This window comes from Kogia breviceps, chromosome 1, assembly GCF_026419965.1.
Source record: "Kogia breviceps isolate mKogBre1 chromosome 1, mKogBre1 haplotype 1, whole genome shotgun sequence".
NCBI lineage: Eukaryota > Metazoa > Chordata > Mammalia > Artiodactyla > Physeteridae > Kogia > Kogia breviceps.
In genome coordinates, this window is record NC_081310.1 from 46,985,690 (window position 1) to 47,007,983 (window position 22,294).

Genomic DNA, 22,294 nt, shown 5'->3' on the forward strand with positions numbered 1-22,294 from the left:
TTGAGGTTTTAAAAAATTGACTTCTAAATGTGGCTTACTGTTGTAGATTATTGTATAAATCTGTCATATGAAATACTTTAAATATTTCTGAAAAACCTATGTTAAAAAATTGAAATCATTTTTTCTAAATTTAAATATTTATTTGGTGTTTTCACATTTTGTTTGCAAAGTTAGTTTTTTTTAATATATTGATACTAAACACAGTAGTAGAGTGATGAATCATGTAATTTATAGATTTTTTATTTAGTGGGAGAATTAGAATGAGGATTGGAGAAGAGGCTATATTATAAAGGGCTGCTCCAGAAAATATAAAATTTAGGTACTAGTGTCTGAGTTAGATATCATTAGGCAGAGACCATGGTTAAAATATTATCTTAAAGGGCTTAATTGAATTAAATAAAATGTGACTATTCTTTTTCCCCCTAGAGATCTTAGTTTAAAATAGAACATATAGATTGCCATGTCAGTATTACAAACCAAAAGCTCGAAAGCCTATCTAAGCTAGCTTTCTTTCCGTTTAGTGATAATTATTTCATCTTCCTGTGACCATCTAAGGTATAAATTCAGTGCTTGCACCTCTTAGTATTTTAAGAGTCACTTCTTCTTCTAGTGGTTCTGAATTCATCTTAAGCTATATAAACTGTTTTAGACTCTAGAAATTTTACTTTAACAACAGAGCCAATTTAATTGGCCTCTATTAATCAATATTAAGCTATTAATAAGATGCTGAAAGATTTGTTTCAGATTTTAATATTTATATTAAATTGCATTTTTGGTTTCAGTTCTTTATCCTTCCCTGTATTTATGTACTTTGACACTAAACAGTGCTTTCCCACTGTGGGAAACAACTCCACCCTGACTCTGGCCTTGGCCATGTGACTTGCTTTGGCCCAAGTGATGGTTAGGTGTGAAATTGACCAGAAGTTTGAAATATGCTTTCACAATTGGACTTGCTTACTCTTCCCTCTCTGCCATCACCATGAAGAGAAAATGCTCAAGCTAGCTACTGGTCCCAGGGGGAGAAAGAAAGCCACTTGGAGTGGTACTGACTTGCCCCAGCCAAATCATCCAATATCCAGACAAATAAATAAGCTCTACTGAAATCAACCAACCCTAAGCTGTCCCTCAGATCTGTGAAAATAAATGACGGTTCTAAACTACTAAAATTTAGAATAGTTTGTTACACAGCAATTTTGTGGCAATGGCTAATTAGTACACTGTTATGGGAAATTTTATGTTATTGAATGAATAAAGCCTATTTCTCTACATAATTATCAAGGCTCTAATCATCTTCTGTTTATAAAAAATCATCACTTATAGAGTATCAATGTACTTTAGCCAACTATATCACATTCACTGGATTCCACTTGTCTGAAAGCACAGGAAAAAAAATCTATGTAAAAATACTCTGCTACCTTTAGGCACATGCTTTACAAAATCTTCACATATAGAAGTACATGCTTAAATACTTGTAATCTGAAGCAAAGGTCTCCAAACTGGAGTAAGAAAACCCTGATGAAGCACTAAGAGTATTTAGGGTTTGTGTAGAAACTTACAGATTTAAGAAAATCAACTTTTAGGTCCTCAAATTTCGTATGTAAGTTGATATGCCTGACAGTGAAGCCTGGGGTATCATGCCAGTTCTCCTTTTCCACTTCAACTTTTTTTTTTAAGATTGTTTTTTTTGATGTGAACCATTTTTAAAGTATTTATTGAATTTGTTACAATATTGCTTCTGTTTTTTGTTTTGGTTTTTTGGCCGCGAGGCATGTGGGGGTCTTAGTTCCCTGACCAGGGATCGAACCTGCACCCCCTGCGTTGGAAGGTGAAGTCTTTTTTAAAAAATTAATTAATTAATTAATTTGGCTGCCTTGGGTCTTCGTTGCTGTGAGCGGGCTTTCTCTAGCTGCGGGGAGCGGAGCCTACTCTTCGTTGCAGTGTACAGGCTTCTCATTGTGGTGGCTTCTTTTATTGTGAAGCACAGGCTTCAGTAGTTGTGGCACTCAGACTCAGTATTTGGAGCACGCAGGCTCTGGAGTGCAAGCTTCAGTAGTTGTGGCGCGTGGGCTTAGTTGCTCCGCAGCATGTGGGATCTTCGTGGACCAGGGTTCGAACCTGTGTCCCCTACATTGGCAGGCGGATTCTTAACCACTGCACCACCAGGGAAGTCCCCAGAAGGTGAAGTCTTAACCACTGGACCTCCAGGGAAGTCCCCATATTTCAACTTTTATAATAGCTTTTTTGTTTTACAAGAGAAAAACATATTTCTCATTATCATGAACCTTAACATGGTACATTTTACCAGGTTGTAAAAACCTCAGGATTATCTGACAAAGGGATGTTTCTTCTAAATGTTGTTACTAGAGTAACTTGCTGTCATTCTTTGTCTTACAGGTGTTTCTATTAAGAGTGAAACATGGCATTAGAAAAAGTATATTTTTTACTTTGAGTTCTTTTACTTTAGGTATTTGTTGAGTAAGAGAGTGAAAGTGGGTGAAGTTTTTTTTTCTTTAAAGGACTTGTTTCTTCTTCTGAGTATTGTCAAAAAACGTATGCATTGTTCCTTATTCTCAAGCTCCATGTGAGCAAAGCAAAGAAGCCATTAGCACCAAATATTGAATGTAGATCTTCTTACTTCAGTTGGACAAATAAACAGGTGTAATTAATACTGGTCCATAGTCCATTATCTGCCATTTGAAAATCTAGATAGCTCTAAACACCAAAAACTCATTTTCATTTGATGGTGTGGTTAGATACAGAGCAGAGCTACTTATCTTTATATATCCTACTTTTTGTAATTGTTCGTAAGTTTTCCAGTAGAAATATTAATGTATTTGATTACAGAGTGTGCACACAGACCTTACTTGGAGTGTTGCATAATAAGAAGCATATTTCCTTTCAAAATCTGAAAAATTCAGAATTATGAAACTTATCTGCCCCAAGTGCTTGGGATAAGGGATTGTGTTTCTGCACATTTGATTTGATGTTGGTAAACCTGTTTTAGTACTTTGCAAAAATTCTGATTTTAAAATACTCTTCATTACTAGGTAGCAAGGTAGATGGTTCTAGTTCTTTGTATTCAATAAAAAATTAAAGATTGGTCCAATAAAGATGCCAGATCATTAAAAATATTTTTGATAATAAATGGCTATGTGATTTTTGTCACAAACTTGGGATTTAATGACATTACTGTGAGGAAATTTTACATTTCTATGACTACATCTGTATGAATATATAAGTGAACTGTAGGAATAGAATTAATTCTGAACAATAAGAATGGAATTCTAAGAGTAGGTAATATTCATTTGTAGTTACCAGAACACAGTCAGTACAAAAGGCAGAGGGAGAGGGTGTGCCACAACCTGTATTTCTAATAAAATATTACTTTTGTTTAATAATTATCAAAATTTGTTGTTTTTTATCAATTGTATACTGATAATTTTAATAGTAACTCAAGTGGAGAAAATATCTTACAATTAGAGCATTTTGGTCACAGAAAATTAAATTAATGTTTGTATTATATACATCCTTTTTTCAAAGAAGAGGGAATGCTAAATAAGACTTAGTCTAAAAAGACAGTATAAAATCAATGGAATAGATTTTATTTTGCACGGGAAACAAAAATACAAATTCAAGGTAAAGAGTATGTGAAGTTTTCCACTCTTAAAGAATATCTTGTTTATGTATATTTTTTAGTGGATGATATTTGACATCAAATTACTGTGGTGTTTAGATTTCATTAGATATACTTAATTCATATTTTAAAATGTCATTTAAAAATGTTATAAATGGCAAATGAAAAATTTTAGACATTGATTTAAAAATTTATGAGGGTATAGTTTTTTAGTATTCTTTTAGAAAAAAAATTAGAAGTCTGCTTGGTTAGTTAATTTTGGGACAGATATAGATAGATCATTGTAGGTGGCAGAGAATCAATGAGTGGCTATTACTAGTCAAAAATTAGGTGCTAAATGCTTTAATTGTTAGATTAGTCTTTAAATGAGTTATTGCACAACATTAAATAAAAAATTAAATATTTTTAATTGTCAAGAAATATGTATTTTATGATATAAATCAAGGAGTTTTAGTAAGATATGGATTTTTGATAAATTCATGCATGAATCTGAGAACCTGAACTCTCAACTATTGTAGAACCATCTGTGGTTGTAGAAAGAAGTTCAGAATCTCAGAAAGTTTTTTCCTTGCCTGTACATGCACTGACTCTTGCTTGCTCATGTTCTCTAGTGCTCTCTCTCAACTTCCCTTACTTCTTACTTCTTTTTCTTCTTTTTCTCTTTCCTTCTGTTTCTCTTCCATGAGAAATGTTACCCTAATCTTAAAAACAGAAAACACTATATGAGCTACAAAATTATAACTTTTCTTGACCCCTGCCTTTCAAGAGAGCTGAGGTCACAAGGCAGGGTAACTGAATTCCAAGGAATGCCAAGCCCCTCCAAGGAAAGATAGGACATATGAACAGTTTCACCATTTGCAGACTACAAGAGGAAGAAGTAGCCACCATAGAAGCTGGTAAGAAGAAATGAGCTAAAATATTAATGCATTCTTAAAGGTCAAGTGTGGGCTGGCATAGCAGTATAGAATAATTAGAAGTCCAGAACAAAAGAGGAATGCACACTTACTCATAAGCTTTTCTCCATGGCCCTCCACTGGCTGCTCACAAAATGAATGAGGCAAGACAGTAACCTGCGTCAGTGGCAGTCAGAAGTTCATGAAGTGATGAGTTCCTGATGAAAGACCAGCACAAAATATCACCTTTTTCTCCAGAGCCTCTTCTCATATCAAGCAGAAGCTTTAAGCTCTTAGGAGAGAAGCAGGAAAACTTCTTGGGCTCAGGATCCTGCATCATACACAGCAGAGATCTACTACCACTGATTGAGTGGTGTGAAAACTCTCTCTTGTCTAAGACCTGCCTCAGATGCTATGTAGAATTTGTCTGCCATGATGGTGAGGGGTTGGAATGCTTAAGAAGCCCCATACCAGAAACTCAGACGTGTGCACCTTCCTAGGACTCATGATGGAACAGAAGAACTGAGAACCCCTCTCCAAACAGAATCCTACCACCAGAAAAACAAGAAAGAGTCCTCTACCACTGGGGGAAGGACAGTAACATGGAGAAAGACCCTCTCCTAGGCTCAGACATGCAGAAATTGTTGAAAAGTAACAGTAGAGCAGGAATACTGAGAAGAGTGTCTCTTGCCCCAGGACCACACTAAGCACAAAGTGATGACAGCTCATTGCTGGAAAAATTTGAAGCCTGTGATGCACTTAACAACAGTGAGCTTAACAACCAAAACTCAGCTCAACCACTGACTAGGTTAGTTGATTCCATCACACTAATGGCCTGACAGAAAAAGAGGTACTCATTTCCAGGCAGAAATACTGTTTACCTCAGAGTCTACTGTTCTTTGTATGATCTCTTACCTTTAATTTAAAAGCACGTGGTATACAAATAAGTAAGAATAAGTATCCTGTTGTCAAGACTCAAAGGACTCATTCGTTTTATAGATAATGCAGATGTTGGGGTATGAGACAGAAATTTTAAAATAAATGATTACATGTTAAAGGATCTAGTGGGAAAGATAAACAATGTGCTTGAAAACATGAAGAATTTCACCTGAGAAATGCAAAGTATTTTTTAAAAGTGAAATGGAAATACTAGAAATACAAATCTTAATGTCGGAAACAAAGACTTCTTTGATGTGCTTATCAGCAGATTGGATACAAACTAAGAAAAAACTAGATGGACTTGAAGATAGGTCAATAGAAATTATCCAGAGTGAAACACAAAGAAAAGAGTGGGAGGGAAAGACAGAACACAGTAGCAAAGAGTTGCTGGACAGTGTCAAACAGTCAAACACACTTGTAATTGGAGCTGTAAAAGGAGAAGGAAAGAAGAAATATTTGAAGAGATAAAGACCAAGAATTTTTCAAGATGGGTGAAAGATAACCAACCTTAGATACCAGAAGTTCACAGAACCTCAAACACGATAAAAACAAAAACAGACCAGAAATACCTAGGTATATCATAGTCAAAATGTCCAAAACAAAGAGAAATCTTGAAGACAGGGAAATATTATATACTGTGAAAGATAAAAATTATAGCAACCTTCTCATTATAAACTATACAGACCAAAAACCAATGGAACCACCACACATTTAAAGTGCTAAAAAGTTTTTTTAACCCCTAATTCTATATCCAGCCAAAATTTCTTTTTTTACAAATAAAAACAAAGATTTTTCAAACAACCAAAAACTGTGGTTTAATTAACTCCGGAACTGTGATAAGTTTAAGATGTTAATAACCCTATCTGCATGAATGGATGGACAGATGGTTAGGTGGAGGATGGATGCATGGATACAAAAAGATGGTTCTATTCCAGGTATAAATTGCAGAAAATAGAAACAAAAGCAACCACTTGATTTTGTGTAACTCTAGAATACTGAATTCTGAATAAAAGTATATTAGAAGACACATAGTAGGGGTGTGTTAGTATTAGGAAGCTGTGGTCATTCTGGGTTGAAACATCTGTGAGACCACCAGGTAAGTGATACTTAGCTGCACTCTGGATCCACAAATAGAATGTTATGATACTGATCAGCCTAAGCACAATGAACTTTGTAGTCTCCACTTTAATTACAGATCTGCTTATCCAATGTGTAACATATATCTAAAGATTTCTTACAGTCCCTAAAAGGAAAGTAAATAGTGATTAGAGGAACTAGACCATGTGCCATTAAAAAAAAACAAAAATTCTCCCCTTTATCACATTAATCAGGATACCTGGAATTCTTTTCATCAGAATTATATCATTGATTTATTAACTTCACAAATACTTATTTTAAAAAATAACTTTGTATTTGTTACTATGTATACAAAAATAAAAAATAATCCTACCCCTCAAGATGTCACAGTTAGATAAGGCAGACAAGCAAATAAGTTATAGTATGTTGTAAAAAATAGCATTAGAATAGTGTTTTTACATTCTGAGACATATCAGTCTTTTTTTAGAAGCTGAAACATTATTCATGTCTGGGCCCTATCATAGACCTACTGAATTAGAATCTTCAGAGAGGAGACCAAGCATTTGTATTTTGAAATTGCTCCTTATATCATTTTCATGTGTACCCCCTCCCTCTGTCTTCTCCTGGAACAAGAATAACTGTGCTAAAAATATTTACAGGTTCCTGAATTGGTGGAACAAGAATTTAGAAATGTAGATATAGGCTAAATAATGAAGATCCTTTATATGTCATAGTAAGAAAGCTAGCTGTTTTTGTCTGATGAACATAATTGAATTAAAATACTAAGTCTCTGTTTTAATAGCATTTAGCAAAACATAAGGACAAAATCTGTCTAGTAAAAGAGCAAAACCAGATTGTTTTTTCTTATGAACTATTATTATTGAGATAATAGGATTCATTATGACTTTAAAAGAAGCATAAAGGAGGTCATTAAATAGACTGAACCCCAAATCTGCATTATCTTTTGCACTTAAATTCTCCATTTTAGATTAGTTTTCAATCATTTACTTGCATGGAGTCTACCTATTATATTACTGCTATAGAAAGACACTTGCTATAGAACGACACTTAATATAGAAATATACTTTATATTAATACAAATACCCTGGATTGGATGAAAGTACCTCTGGAAATGGAGGGACAGCTGTGAAATACACCAGAAAAATAGTTACTTGACGTAGTGAAAGGTTAATCAGTCTTTTATTTTGAAACTTGCTGCAAATGGTTATACCAATTGAAGTAATAAGATTCTCAAAAGGGAGTTCTGGGGGGCTACCCTGGTGGCGCAGTAGTTGAGAGTCCGCCTGCCGATGCAGGGGACACGGGTTCGTGCCCCGGTCTGGGAAGATCACACATCCCGCGGAGCGTCTGGGCCCGTGAGCCATGGCCGCTGAGCCTGCGTGTCTGGAGCCTGTGCTCCGCAATGAGAGAGGCCACAACAATGAGAGGCCTGCGTACCGCAAAAAAAAAAAAAGGAGTTCTGAAAATCCCCTGCCAATTAACATTTTATTTATTTTACATAAACGTTATTTTAGATAAAATATATAAAATATTATTTTAGATGCATAGCTTATAAAGTATTGAAATCACAAAGGGTCACAAACAAAGCAGAATAAAGAAACCAGAGAAGTAAACATGTGAGCTGAAGTTACGTTGCCTGGTGGTGATGGAAAGTTGCTGGCCTCAGTAATCCAGAGACCTGGATATTGAAGAGTTAGTGGGGAGGGAACAGGTGGTGTGGACCTGGGAAGTGTGTACCTGGGGTGTTGTAATTGCCTGTCTGCATATCTACATGGGGAAATCTCCAGAAACTTTGTCTTAGCTTGGGCTCTGAGTGGTGGAGAGGAGCTGGACCCCTGAGAATTCTAACCACTGACTTCATGGCATAGGATGCTTCTTCTTCTTGCCCCCACCACAGAGAAACAGACAAAAGAAGAGAATTAAATCAAGAATTGAATAAAATACAAGGAGTGAAATCTTGTGAGCAAAGAAATTCATAAATGTGGGTAAATCTTAGCATTGACTGTATAAAACAACAACAACAATAATAGAAAAATAAGAGTAATTTGGATGTTTAAAAAGATGGAAGTAAAAATTTGTACAATCAAAGTATAACCCAGGTTTTGGAGGAGTATTGATGAAATGGAAAAAACAATCTGAGGTTTTTGTATAATCTGTGTAACAATATTAGTTAACTTTGTCCTTCAAGTCATACGTTCATTCAACAATTTTAAGCATAATCATTAAAGAATAGAAATAGAATCTCTACTTCCAAACCTACAGTAGGAGAGAAAACTCAATCTGTATTAAAAAGAACTCAATCTATAGCAGGCAGAAAACGAGGAAATGAAGAACCATAGAAAAAACCAGGATAATAAGTAAAAACTAAGGTGATGAGAGTTAATCCAAACATCTGACTAATCTGAACACAGTAAATTGAAACATTAAATTTACCAGTTCAAAGACCAAATCCCCTGATTGGGTTATTTTATTAAAATTTTAGAAGTTTTCAGCTAAATGCTGTATAAAAACTATTTAGCTTTTTTTTTTTCTTTTGGTTTTTTCCTACTACCATTAATTTAGACCAACCATTTTGTGAAAAGAGATTGAAGTAAAGCAGATCAGTAAAGACTGAAGCAAATTAATTCTCACAAAATAAATATTCACATGTTTTTACAGGTGCTTAGTTTGGCTATACGTAAACTTAGCAAACTAGGAAATAATTTTCTACTACATTGAGGAAATAATTTTCTACTGCGTTTTGAGTATGTATTTCAGTCTTTTATTTCTAGTGTGGGCATGCCCATTTTATATTTCTAAAGCCATTTAGATTTGCAAGACATTGCCTCTGAATTTAGATTTATGATGTTTGAATCTTCTTATAAAAATCTAATTTTTTTTAAAAATATCACCTACTAAGCAGAAGAGGAAAACAGATCCTTAAATTTCCCTGGTAATTAGCACACATTTTTTTGTGTAGAAGCTGATTCTAAAGAAGGCAAACCGTGAAACCAGGAAATTTTGCCCACATTTTATGCTTATTTAATGTTTTATAAGCCACTGTGAATATTTTAGATTGTGTGGTTTATGTTTATCTGTAACCTACTACAGTAGTATGGTAATAAAACTATATATTCCACAAGTAATTCATTGTATATACTTTCAGATGAATTCAAATAACAAACACAAACATTAAAACTTTTCTATACATGATACATATTTTTCTGCATTTCCAAGTGATAAAGCTTACAATGATATCATTGTTTAGTCACTAATGTCTATGTACAGAATATTGTACTGGGTCGTATTAAGTAGATTTAAACAATATTTTCCCTGTTGCCAGTCTAGTTTTAGAGACAGCACAAGAGAAACTCTTTTAGAGGAAACACATTTTCTTCCATCAGAGATCATTAAAACCAACAAATCATGAACATACACAAATAGATATTATTGGAGAAAATAGGTGTTATTGATATTTTGAACTGGATTTGGAGGTGGTCATAGTAGTGATTTGTAAAAGTTTTTATTTGCCCATGAACTTTGGAATTAAGCATTAAAAATTCATTAATATACTCTCTCCCTACCATAAAAAGAGATAAATTAGGGAAAAAATTAATGAAGTCATTTTTTCATAGTGATCAATAATAAAATTATTAATTTTCAAATTCTGTCTCTTCAGATTTCTCAAGGGTTGGCATGTGGTAAGGAAAGCCAAATGTAGGGAGAGAATAGGCTTAGAAAAGGGCTCCTGTTCCTCCTTGGGCTCTAACCAGAGCAGCTCTTACTTTAATCGGTTTTATATCCTGAGGTTCTAAGTAAGTTAAGCCAGGGAGGATATTGTTATAAATGTTTCTGCTACTTTTTCTTAACTGAGATTTTGTTTTTGGTTTTAATTTTGGGAAAATATATGGATACATAACTGAGACTTCTTTTTAAAGACTTTTTTTTTTTAGTACAGTTTTAGGTTCACACCAAAATTGAGAGGGAGATTACGGAGAGTTCCCCTATACCTCCTACCCTACCCATGCATAACTCCCCATTATCAATATCTCCCTCCATAGTAGTACACTTGTTACAATTGATGAATATACATTGACACATCATAATCACCAGTTCACTTGTGGTATTGTACGTTCTATGGATTTGGACAAATGTATTCATCATCATAGTATCATATAGAGTATTTTCACTGCTCTAAAAATCCTCTGTGTTCTGCCTTTAAGAACCTGATCAAGCTTCTAGAAATAAATCTGACAAAATTATGGAGGACTCCTATGACTGGATCCTTCTGGAATTTTTAACTATCAGACTTGTCCACACTGAGCCTTCAGCAATTCACCTGTTACAGTTCAAATTTTTATACCCATTTTCTGTTTCCCCATGGCAATTTCTCCTTGTGAGTCTCTGCTCTGATAAGCTATGACTCCCTGTATTTGCTTTTGTCTTTCCAATCTTTGTGTCAGCGGTTGACCTTGGCCCTCACCTCTCTTATGGATCCTAGAATAGCTGTTGATTTTTCAGTCTGTTCACCTTTTAGTTGTTGTTAGGATGGAGTGTTAACTTCTAAGCACCTTATGTGTAGAACTGGAAAACTTATTTGTTTGTTTTTAACTGCTGCTGATTTTGATGATTGTAGCTTAATCTCTAATGTACAGATAGATAGTTGCTGCTTCTGTGACACTAGGGGAATATCACAATTGCTTGTGCATCTTTTGCAGACTGGTAAGGAGGGGTGACTCATAAAGTAAAGCGTACATAGTAGTGGGCTAAAGTTAATATGTCTTTCTAGGGTTTTATATACGGTAAAAAAAATAAGCAATGACAGTTTCTGATTCTTTCTCAAATGAAAAGTCTAACAACCAGATTCAGAGCTGGTGTTAAAAGCAAATGCTTCCAAAGTATTCCATGTGCATTTGTATTATTTAACTTATATTTGCTTGATCTTTCTGTTTCCAAAGATTAGCTTTCTTTCAGATCTCTGAGGTGGTATGTTAGGATATCATCAAAGGCTTAAAGGAGATAAAAATGATTTAATTATTGTTTTTAATAACAGTCATGATAGCTATATGAGATAAATATCAGTAACAGTGGACCTGTGTGTTTTTAAATACTAAAGTTATTTGCCCTGCCTAAGGAAAGCTTTCTAAGGATTTCTCCAACTTGCTTTCTCATCCCAACCCTATCTTGGTGATATCCAAAAGCTGGAACATAGAGAATTTTTATAAATTCTTAAGCATCTGGGAAACCTGAAAATAGTATTGAGGATTTTAAAAATTCAGTTTGATCTCTGATTGGCCATATTGTCTTCTTGCTTTTTGGAACACAGTCTAGAGTGGTTGTGTCATAAACTGTATTTAAAAACTTTGACTTATCAGTTATAGTTGGTTTATTCTTACTTTAATAGAAGGTAATGAACTATTCATTAAACATTAAGTTCAACAAGATATTTCTACACCTATTCCAGACAAATTATTTCCACCCTATTATTTTAGCATATCAGCAATGATTACCTTATTAATGGTGAAACTGTGTTTGTTTGGGTGTTTTGCTTTGTTTTGGTTTATTTTTTTTAGTATCCCTATAGGAAAATTATTCATTGTACTGGAAATTGTTCTTTGTTGGTATTCCTCTTCATGGTTTTACAAGTAGCATAGTTTGATTAAAAAGTTAAAGAAAAAGAAACAGATTCTGTTTATGTTGAAAAGGCCATGGGGGCATTTAACTATGCAATCAAATTTAGGACCACTAATGGAACAAACATTATATGCCTCCTGATGTGATGCAGTAGGAAGGACCATCAGTTTTATAGTAATCTTGTCAAAGCTATGTAATAAGAGCCTAATTATGAGAAAACATTCAGACAAATTTAGACTTGTGGAACACTTTGCAGAACAACTAGCCTAGATGTTTCAAAAATAACAGTATTATGAAAATGTTATATATAAAATGACAGTCATAGAAACTAAATATAGTGTGTGACCCTTTAGCAAAATTAAATAAATAGTCTTCAGGATATTTTTTAAACAGTTGGGCTATTTGAATACAGAATACATATTAAATTATATTCTCATGTCAATATTAATTTCTTGAGTATGACATATGATATTATTGAAGAGTTTTCTTCTTTATAGAATGTGGGTGATGACATTTTTATGGGTAAAGTATCCTGGTATTTAAAACTTACTTTCAGGGCTTCCCTGGTGGCGCAGTGGTTGAGAGTCCGCCTGCCGATGCAGGGGACGTGGGTTCATGCCCCGGTCCGGGAAGATCCCACATGCCGCGGAGCGGCTGGGCCCGTGAGCCATGGCCGCTGAGCCTGCGCTTCCGGAGCCTGTGCTCTGCAACGGGAGAGGCCGCAACAGTGAGAGGCCCGCGTACCGCAAAAAATAAATAAATAAATAAATAAAATAAAATAAAACTTACTTTCAGATGGTTCAAGGGGGAAGAAAAAGTACGTGTGCTTGTTTGTTTTTAGAAGGGAGAAAAAAGCAAATTTTGTAAAATGCTTACAGTTGGTGAGTCTAGATTGAAAGGTATAAAGGTATTCATTGTATTATTCTTTCAACTTTTCAGATTTGAAATTTTTCAAAGTAAAAAAGGGGGAAAAGAAAAATAGAGATGGGATCATATACTATATCTTCAAATTATTCAGACTATTAGAATTATAGTGACACTTCAGAAAGACTTCCCTTTTATAAAGGAAAGAATATTATTGAGGACTTAACCTACTTACCTAAATTATTTATATCATAATATTGCTAAAGTATATGCACAAATGTACAACTAAAGATCACCTTTGTGTGTTCCTAGCTCTTAAAGCAACTATAAAGTCAAGTCAAATTCTAACTAAATACAGTGAAAATATAAAACCAAAAAAAGAAAAGAAACCCAGCATGATGACATATTAACAGTAACGTGATAGATAGTATATATTTTGCTGAAAATAAATCGCACATGATAAGCTGGTTCTGAGTACTGCAGTACAGTTTCTTTTGAGGCTGCCATGTCTACAGAAACACCTGCATTTCTTAGTCTCCACACTACTTTTCTCATTCTAGCTACTGAAAAATCTTTTTGCAGTACACAGCGACATAATATAACCTTTACTTATACCTCTATATCTTTTACATATTACATCCCCTTTTGTTTTTTTTTGTGAGTGTGTGGTTTGTCTGTTTTTTTCTTTTTCTTTTTTTTTTTTTTTTGCGGTACGCGCGCCTCTCCCGTTGCGGAGCACAGGCTCCAGACACGCAGGCTCAGAGGCCATGGCTCACAGGCCCAGCCTCTCAGCGGCATGTGGGATCTTCCCAGACCGAGGCACGAACCCGTGTCCCCTGCATCGGCAGGCGGACGCTCAACCACTGCGCCACCAGGGAAGCCCCCGCTTTTGTTTTTTTATTAGTCTGAGAATGAGGTAATATATCATTATACTGTAGTATGCTATTTTATAGTATTATTTTCAGCTTATAAAATAACTTGAGAAATTAAAGACTTACTTTACTAAAATGTTTTTCAATTTTGAATTATTTACTGCAAGAGAGAAGTTTACTGTCTTTTACTGATAAATTTAACATAAGCACAGCAGATGAAGAAGGATTTTTTTCTTCCATTTTTACTCTAACACATGCCGAACAGATTACAGCTATACATTTGTACTTCCACAGGATAAGCTAAATGCTGTCATTTGAGGTGATCACTTAATGCAATTACAATAATAAACATAAACTACAATGTGGGAATACTTTTCCATATAAGCAACAAAAATACTGGCAAATTCATAAAAATGAACCAACATTATAGTTATGGAATTTTGAAAACCAGCAGCCTTGTTGTCACCACTGGGATAAAAACTGGTTTTGGAGCGTCTCAAAAATCCCCATTTCCAGATCACTTTCACTATTTGACCTGACTTACAACTCACTAGAAAAGAAAAAGCTCCATTTGCAAGATGTTGTTTCTGTTTGACCTGATTCAGAGTCTCCATGGGAAAAGACCAGTACCCAGGGTATTGTTGAAAACAATCAGATGTAGTTTCACAACTATCAAAGGCTGTGATACCAGTTGGGGCAAACAAGAGCAAAACAATTTTGAGGAAAAAGAAAAATTTGGAGGAATTTTTCTTCCCAATTTCAAAATTACAAAGCTGTAGTTATTAAGGCATTGTTGTACTGGCAGAGGAGTAGACATCTGTGGATCAGTTGATTAGAATTAAGAATCCAAAAGAAAATCCTTATTTATAGTCCATTCATTTTCAACAGAGGTGCCAAAGCAGTTCATTGGGGAAAAAGTCTGTTCTCAAATGATACTGGGACAACTGGATTCATATCCATCCACATGCAAAAAGATGACCTAAGACCTTTACTTCACACCATACACACAGAAATTAACTTAAAATTGATCACAGACTTAAACGTAAGAACCAAAACAATAAAGCTGTAGGAAAAAAATAGAAAAATCTTTAAGACTTTGGATTAGTCAGTTTTCATATTTACAACACCAAGAGTGTGTTTTATGAAAGAAAAAAAGATAAATTGGACGTTATCAAAGTTCAAAACTTCTGTACTTATCTAAAAAGATAAGCAACAGAAAGGTTGAAAATATTTGCAAAACACATTTCGGATGTGTATCCAAAATTTTCAGAGAACTCAAGTAAAGGAATTGGAACCGTCACGTATTGCTGGTGGGAATGTGAAATGGTACAGTGACCAGTTTGTCAGTTTCTTAAAAAGTTAAACACAATTATCACGTGACACAGTAAATACACTTTTCAGATATCTACCTGAGACCTAAATAAATGTCCACACAAAGATTTGAATGCGATTGTTTATAGCAGCATTATTCACAATAACCAAAAAATGGAAACAAATATCCATAAACTGGTGAGTGGACAGACAAGATGTGGTATATCTATGCAATGGATACTGTTCAGCAATAGAAAATAATTAACTGCTGACACATGTTAAAAGATGGATGGACTGCAAACACATCATGTAAAGTGTAAGAAGCCATCCATACATAAAAGTCACATATTGTATGGTTTCATTTATATAAAGTGTTCAGAAAAGGCTAACTTATAGAGGTAAAATACAGTGGTTGCCCTAGGCTGGTGGGTGGTAAATGTTCATGAGGGATCTTATTGGGATGAAGAAAATGTTCTAAAACTGATTTATGGTGTTGGTTGCACCACTGGGTAATGTTACTAAAAATCATTGAATTATGATGTAAAATGTGTCTCAAGAAAGTGTATTTTAAAAAGCAAATGTGGGGAATAAAATTTCGTTTTGTTTAACCAGAAACCCAAAATGTTTACATTACTTTTATAAAGCCATCAAAATTAAGGATACGTTAAAAATTTTCCAGTTATTTTGAATCCTTAATACTGTTTCTAGAGCCAGGATCTCAAGAAATATCAGTGGAACTCCCTTTCAGACTGACATTGACATATGTATATACACTTTTTTACACAACCATAGTCTCCTATCAAAACAGAAAACCTGCTGTATCTTCTTATCTTTGAAAATGAGTCATTGCCCTTAGTTTTCTGACTGTTATAGGTGGGATATTCTTAAACATTTGATGAAAAACACCCAAACCAATTAAAGTAAGCTTTGCCTTCCAATTCTTCATTTACTACATTTTTCTCTTTTTGTTTGTTTTGTTTTATTTTAGATCACTGTGTTCACTACTATGATCTTCGTAACACTAAACAGCCAATCATGGTATTCAAAGGACACCGAAAAGCAGTCTCTTATGCAAAGTTTGTGAGTGGTGAGGAAATTGTCTCTGCGTGAGTATTACCCTTTTCAGAAGTTGAGCTTAACATGCCATCATTTACCAGATTGTAATGTCACCGTGGGTTTTGTGAAGAATAACACTGTGGTATATGCACTTTTTCTTAAATAGTAGGTTTTTATAACTTGTCTAATTAAAATACATGTATATTCTAGTCTGTATTGCTCACTTTTATATGTTATTTGTGAATAAAATCCAGATGATACTATTTTTTAATGTTGCCCCCTTAAACATTTGAACTTCAGATTGGATTTCAGCCCCTGCTTCTTAAAAAGAGAGAAGCAATATAGTCGATGCAGTAGGTTGAGAAGTGTTTTATTTATTTAAGACCACTAATATATTATTATATATTTATCTATATTACAGTATAGTAGTATCATTTTTGGTTTTAAACAATGTTTGGTTGACTTTCATGATTCCATGTTATTTGATCTCCCTATGATTTCGTGGTGAGTTTTAAATATGTTTTGAAGAGAACTTTCTAAATGTGACTGCTTACACCTGACAAATATCCTTTGAGAAGCCTTCCGAACTAGAGAATCATAAAATAAGCTTTTAGTTGTCTTTTGTTTTGTTGAAGGAAATAAGATGTCAACCAGGTAAATAAATCTCAATTGCTAAAATACTGTTGAGTAAACTTTTCTACTAAGAGACAGTCCCTTCTTTCTGTTATCCATATCATTGTTCCCTTTATTTTGTATTATTCTAGTAAATACCCATTCTCAGTCTCATTTTTTTCATACATATTATTTCTTCTCAAGCCTAATTGTACATTGTTTTCTTTCTTTCACATAGTTTCTAATATCTCTTAGGAGATTATTAATGCCAGTGCCTTATACTTGGGATCTCCCACCACATCTGCCTCCATACTGGTTGCTCTAGATAAGAACTTGGTAATTTGAGTTGATTTAACAAGGTAATTTGAATTGAGTTACAAAAAGGGAAAAAAAGAAAGTGAGAGCTGAGCTTTCTAAGTGGAGTTAATGAGGAAATTAGTTCACAAATCTAAATTAAGTGGTAACCAGTCAAAAAGTATCCCATCTTTAGGAATAATAATGGACAGTAAATAATTAAAATTTTATTCAGATTCAAATATGAATGATAGATTATACGTTAAAAGTATTTTTCTTAAATTTCAGACTTATAAGTGTTGAATCAATTAGTTTGATTTCAACTAGTTGAAGTATATGTATACTTAATTGTATAAATTGGAAATCTTAGTTGACCTTTTTAATGCAGATTTGTGGTTTGTATATTCACCAGTTTTTTTTCCTTCTTAGTTTTTATAAATCATGATGATTTTCCTCTTGGACATATTTGTGTTAAAAGTATGTAAGACATTTACCCACAAGTATGTTTGGAAATATTAAAAAGTAATATTAAACCATATACATATTGCTGCAGCCTCTGAATTCTTGGACTGTGCACACACACACACACACACACACACATACACATATAAAGGGATTTTTTTCAATGCAATATTGTTGAGCAAAAAACAAACTTAAAACAACATAAATGTCAGAAATTTCCCTGGCAGTCCAGTGGTTAGCACTCTGCACTTCTACTGCTGGGGCCTGGGTTCAATCCCAGGTTAGGGAACTAAGATCCCACAAGCCACGTGGCGTGGCCAATAAAAAACAAAAAACAAAAAAACAACATAAATGTCTAAGAATAGATGTTATGTTGAAAAATGATGAGAAGCAATAGAGAAGTGTTTGGAGTGTGGCCTCTGAGATAAGACAGTTTCAATCTTGGCTCTATTATTTACTAGCTGTGGTACCTTGAAAATATCCTTAACCTTCTAAATCTGTTTCCTCACCTCTGAAATGGAGCTAATAATACTACTTACGTTGTGAATCTCTGAATAAAATAACCTATGTAAAACATGTAGCGTGGTGCCCTGTTCTGTGAATGTTAGAGCAAGAGAAAAGATGATTTATTGTGTAGTCATTAATAAAGATATAGAAACATATTTATTTTACATAAACAATGTAAAACAAATTTGTTGAATGAGGAAGAAGCACTTTACAAAATAATATGTGTTGTTATGATCCAATTTTTGTAACAAAAAGTCAGAAGAAAACAAAAACATGATATTTTATTCAAATCCTAAGACTGTCTTTGTGTGATAGGATTAGCAGTTATTTTTATATTCAATTATTTTTTGATTAATAGCTGCATTTGCATATTACTTTATTAAGATAAACTATATAGACCATTCAACCATTCATAGTATTCCACCCCTGTAGGTACAACCAAGCTGTGAAAATATCAATAGTTTATATTCAATATACTAATATGATTCAACAGTTGAAAAGTAAATCAAATCAACTGGAACAATTGAAATTAAGCACAGCTGCCAATAGAGCTCTCTTGTTGTTTATTGGTGATGGTATGATGGCTAATGTTTGTTACTTCCTATGTGCCCAGGTACTGTTGAAAGCATTTAGAATGAATTAATTTAATTTTTGCAGTATCATAGAATTCATCTAATTCTGTAAGATAGGAATCATTATATTTCACATTTAACTGATGAAAAAATTGAGGCCAAAGAGGTTGTATAACTTTCCTAAGGTCAAAAGCAAACTAATGGCATATTGACCATTCTGACTCAGACAGTCTAGCTCCAGAGTCTGCATTCTCAACCACCAAACTGGATTGCCTCTAATTAGTAGTGACGGGTTTCATGTAGTGAGATCTTAAAGTTGTTCTAACTTTTTGTGTTTATCTCAGTTCAACAGACAGCCAGCTAAAGCTGTGGAATGTAGGGAAGCCATACTGTCTACGTTCCTTCAAAGGTCATATCAATGAAAAAAACTTTGTAGGCCTCGCTTCCAATGGAGATTATATAGCTTGTGGTAAGTGAAACTGTTGTTTCCTGGAACTTTTAAATAGATATCTGTCACCGAAATTGCATTCAGTGGAACAGACTACATACCAATTCAGGAAATGATCTATACATTCAGAAGGTAGCATGTTGAATTAACTCAGATTAGAAAAAGCATTAGGCCTTCTCTCCTTCACTGAGCACAAGCCCTGACCACATAAAATAGCATAGATTGTTAAATATGTTTTGTAGTTGTTCTCTGGTAAAATATAATTTCTATAGATGTTATGTAGAAGACAGAAAATATCAGTTTCTGCTGATATCTTAATTTTGGAGACATTTGTCTTCTAAAGCTTGATGTTCATTTTCCCCCTATATAATGTTCCCTTCAATAAACAGTCTGTTTGGGTAGTCTTGATCTGTTATTCTAGGACTTTCATTGTTGATAATTTATACAAATTTAAATTAGAAGTAGAACATCAAATTTGGTACTGTTCAAATGCTTTAATACATCTGATGCCTGAATATGTGAACTTTCATCAGTACTTTCAAGTGACTTGGCCTTTTACTCAGTAAAGTTGACTATCTCTACATGTATATTAACCTAAACCCTGTCAAAGCAAATCTCTTACTTTGATAGACTGCTCAAAAATATAGGTTTTTAGACTACTCATCTTTTATTGGGGAATGGGAAATAAGTTTTGTAGATTATTGAAATCTGCCTTTTTAAGTGCTATAACTTTCTTATTCCCCTCTAGATAAAAATCTTTATAAATGTAATTCAAGATCATGCTATAATAACACACTTCTGGTTCTTCTCTAGACCTCTGCTAAAATGATTTTTGTATCAGTATTGTTATATCATTTGACAGTGGGTTATTTCTTTAGATTAGGAAAGTGTAAGTTATTTTCTGTGAATCCTTTTCTCATATGATTCCCAAGAAATCCTGTGCTCTGGTCTTTCATATTTTACCATAAGAGATTATTAGTCTTTGAACTTAAACATTGAATTTAAACATTGAGTGATAGTTACCTTATGAATGTGATATCCTAATTCTAAGTTCTCCCACTCTAAAAAAATTATTTTTAAATTTTTTTCAGGAAGTGAGAACAACTCTCTTTACCTGTACTATAAAGGACTTTCTAAGACTTTGCTAACTTTTAAGTTTGATACGGTCAAAAGTGTTCTGGACAAAGACCGAAAAGAAGATGATACAAATGAGTTCGTTAGTGCTGTGTGCTGGAGGGCACTGCCAGATGGGGTGAGTTTTTATATCAGTTTTTTCACCTTGGTGTCTCATATAATGCATGGTGTTTATGTATACACAGGTAAGTTCTTTTAAGTTTAAAGTATAAATTGATATGTTATATACATTTTTTTTTGCTTAGTATTGCATCACCAAAGGAAACAGGCATTTTAGAAAGTAGTAATTGAAATGTCACAAATGGAACAGTAATTGGAATGTCACTTCATGCTGACATGATGTCTCTCCTGTGTGCCCATAGCATCATATGCATACCTCTATTACAGCATTATCACATTATCTCTCTCTCTTCTCCTATAGGACTGGAAATTTCTCCAGAAAACACACTGTGTCTCATTTTCCTTATTAGTCACATGCAATATAGTCTCAGTAAACATTCAGCTGAACCTGGTATTGTATTAGAAGGAAAAAATTTGATGTAGTTAAAGGAGAGTGGCCTGTATGTATACCTAATTAAATACTATTTCAGGGTAGAATTGCTCTCTACAAAATACGTTTATACAAGAATATTTAAACACATTCAGTTCACAAGCAAGTTGCACGTCTAGGTTGCCCCAAAAAAAAGTTTCCTCAAACTTGTCATTTATTTATACATTTTAAAGTGCAGGCTTTCTCATAAGTTATATGAAGAAATAATTGTTTTTATTGTCTTGATTTTATAAACATTAGTCATGCATTAATGTCATCTTTTTAAAAATAGCTTTTTAGGTGCTGACTTGGTTTTAGTTTTGACACCAAAAAATTCTACTTGATGGTTACTTTAAGACATCTGAGTTCTAGGTACAGTTTATTTAGGTATATTCAAGCTATCTTGTTTATAGTTCTATTACTCAACTTCAGTTTTGGCAATGGCAGATTAGGTGATTTGGACCAACCCTCCCTCTAAGTAGAAGTGGAAAAGTTAGATCAAGTATTCAATATATATATTTTAAAAACTAAAACCTGTTTTAAGTCATTGGAAAGTAAACAAGATAGAAAAGAATTACCAGTCTAGGAATGTGAGCCTGGCTTTTGAGTATTCTTTTCCCCTGGGAGCATTTGCCAATTTTGGTAGAATGGCTGAGAGCACTTACGGTAGCTTCACGGGGGCACAGGGAATGGAGTCTAGTGCTCACCACCATATGGGTGAACTCACCTTGGTTTAGATCCCCAAAGAGCTCTAGTCTAGGGTAAAGCAGTAGAGGATATAAGCCCCCAGTGATTTTGCAACTCAACTTCAGACCATATCAATACTGAGTAAATTGAGGTGATCTTAGATTGCTAGTGTTAACATGCAAAATTAAATCCTCTGCAAAAAAACCTTCTAAAGAAGATCATCTCAGAATTTTATTTTTTTCAAAATTGCTAATATAACTAGGACACAACAAAAAATAGACATAGGAAAAGGCAAGATGACATGAATAAATTTAGTATAAGCATTGAACAATAGAAACAAAATCACAGCAGCTCTGGATATTATCAGACATAGCCTGAAAATAACCATGCTGACAAGATGAAAGACAAGGTTGAAAATTTCAATTGGGAAATTAAAAGTATTTTTTAAATGAAAATTCTAGAACTAAAAAAATATAATTACCAAAATTAAGAACTTAGTGGATGGGTTGAGTGGAAGACAAGACACAGTTGAAAAGGTAATTAATGAACTTTTAGGAAAGTTAGAAGAAAATATACAGAAGGAAGCATGGAGAGACAAAAAATGATGAAAAAAAAGAGGAAAGAGATAGAGGTTGAAGTAAGAAAGTTGAACATACTCAATAGGAGACCTAAAAGGAGGGGAGAGAAATAATGCAGCCAAAGCAGATATTAGAAATCATTATTGTTGAAAGCTTTACAAAATTGATGAAAGACAGTAAGGCAGAGATTC

General features: G+C 33.9%; 1 protein-coding gene across 5 annotated transcripts in view; it reads left to right on the top strand.

The window, feature by feature from the left end:
* Window positions 1-22,294, top strand: part of COP1 (COP1 E3 ubiquitin ligase) — a 284,440-nt gene that overhangs the window by 197,952 nt on the left and 64,194 nt on the right. For all 5 annotated transcript variants that reach the window (XM_059051973.2, XM_067031134.1, XM_059052006.2 and 2 more), the window contains 3 exons: window positions 16,213-16,330; window positions 19,072-19,196; window positions 20,267-20,427. In XM_059051973.2, coding sequence (XP_058907956.1) covers window positions 16,213-16,330; window positions 19,072-19,196; window positions 20,267-20,427 — 404 coding nt within the window. The remainder of the gene's footprint in view (window positions 1-16,212; window positions 16,331-19,071; window positions 19,197-20,266; window positions 20,428-22,294) is intronic.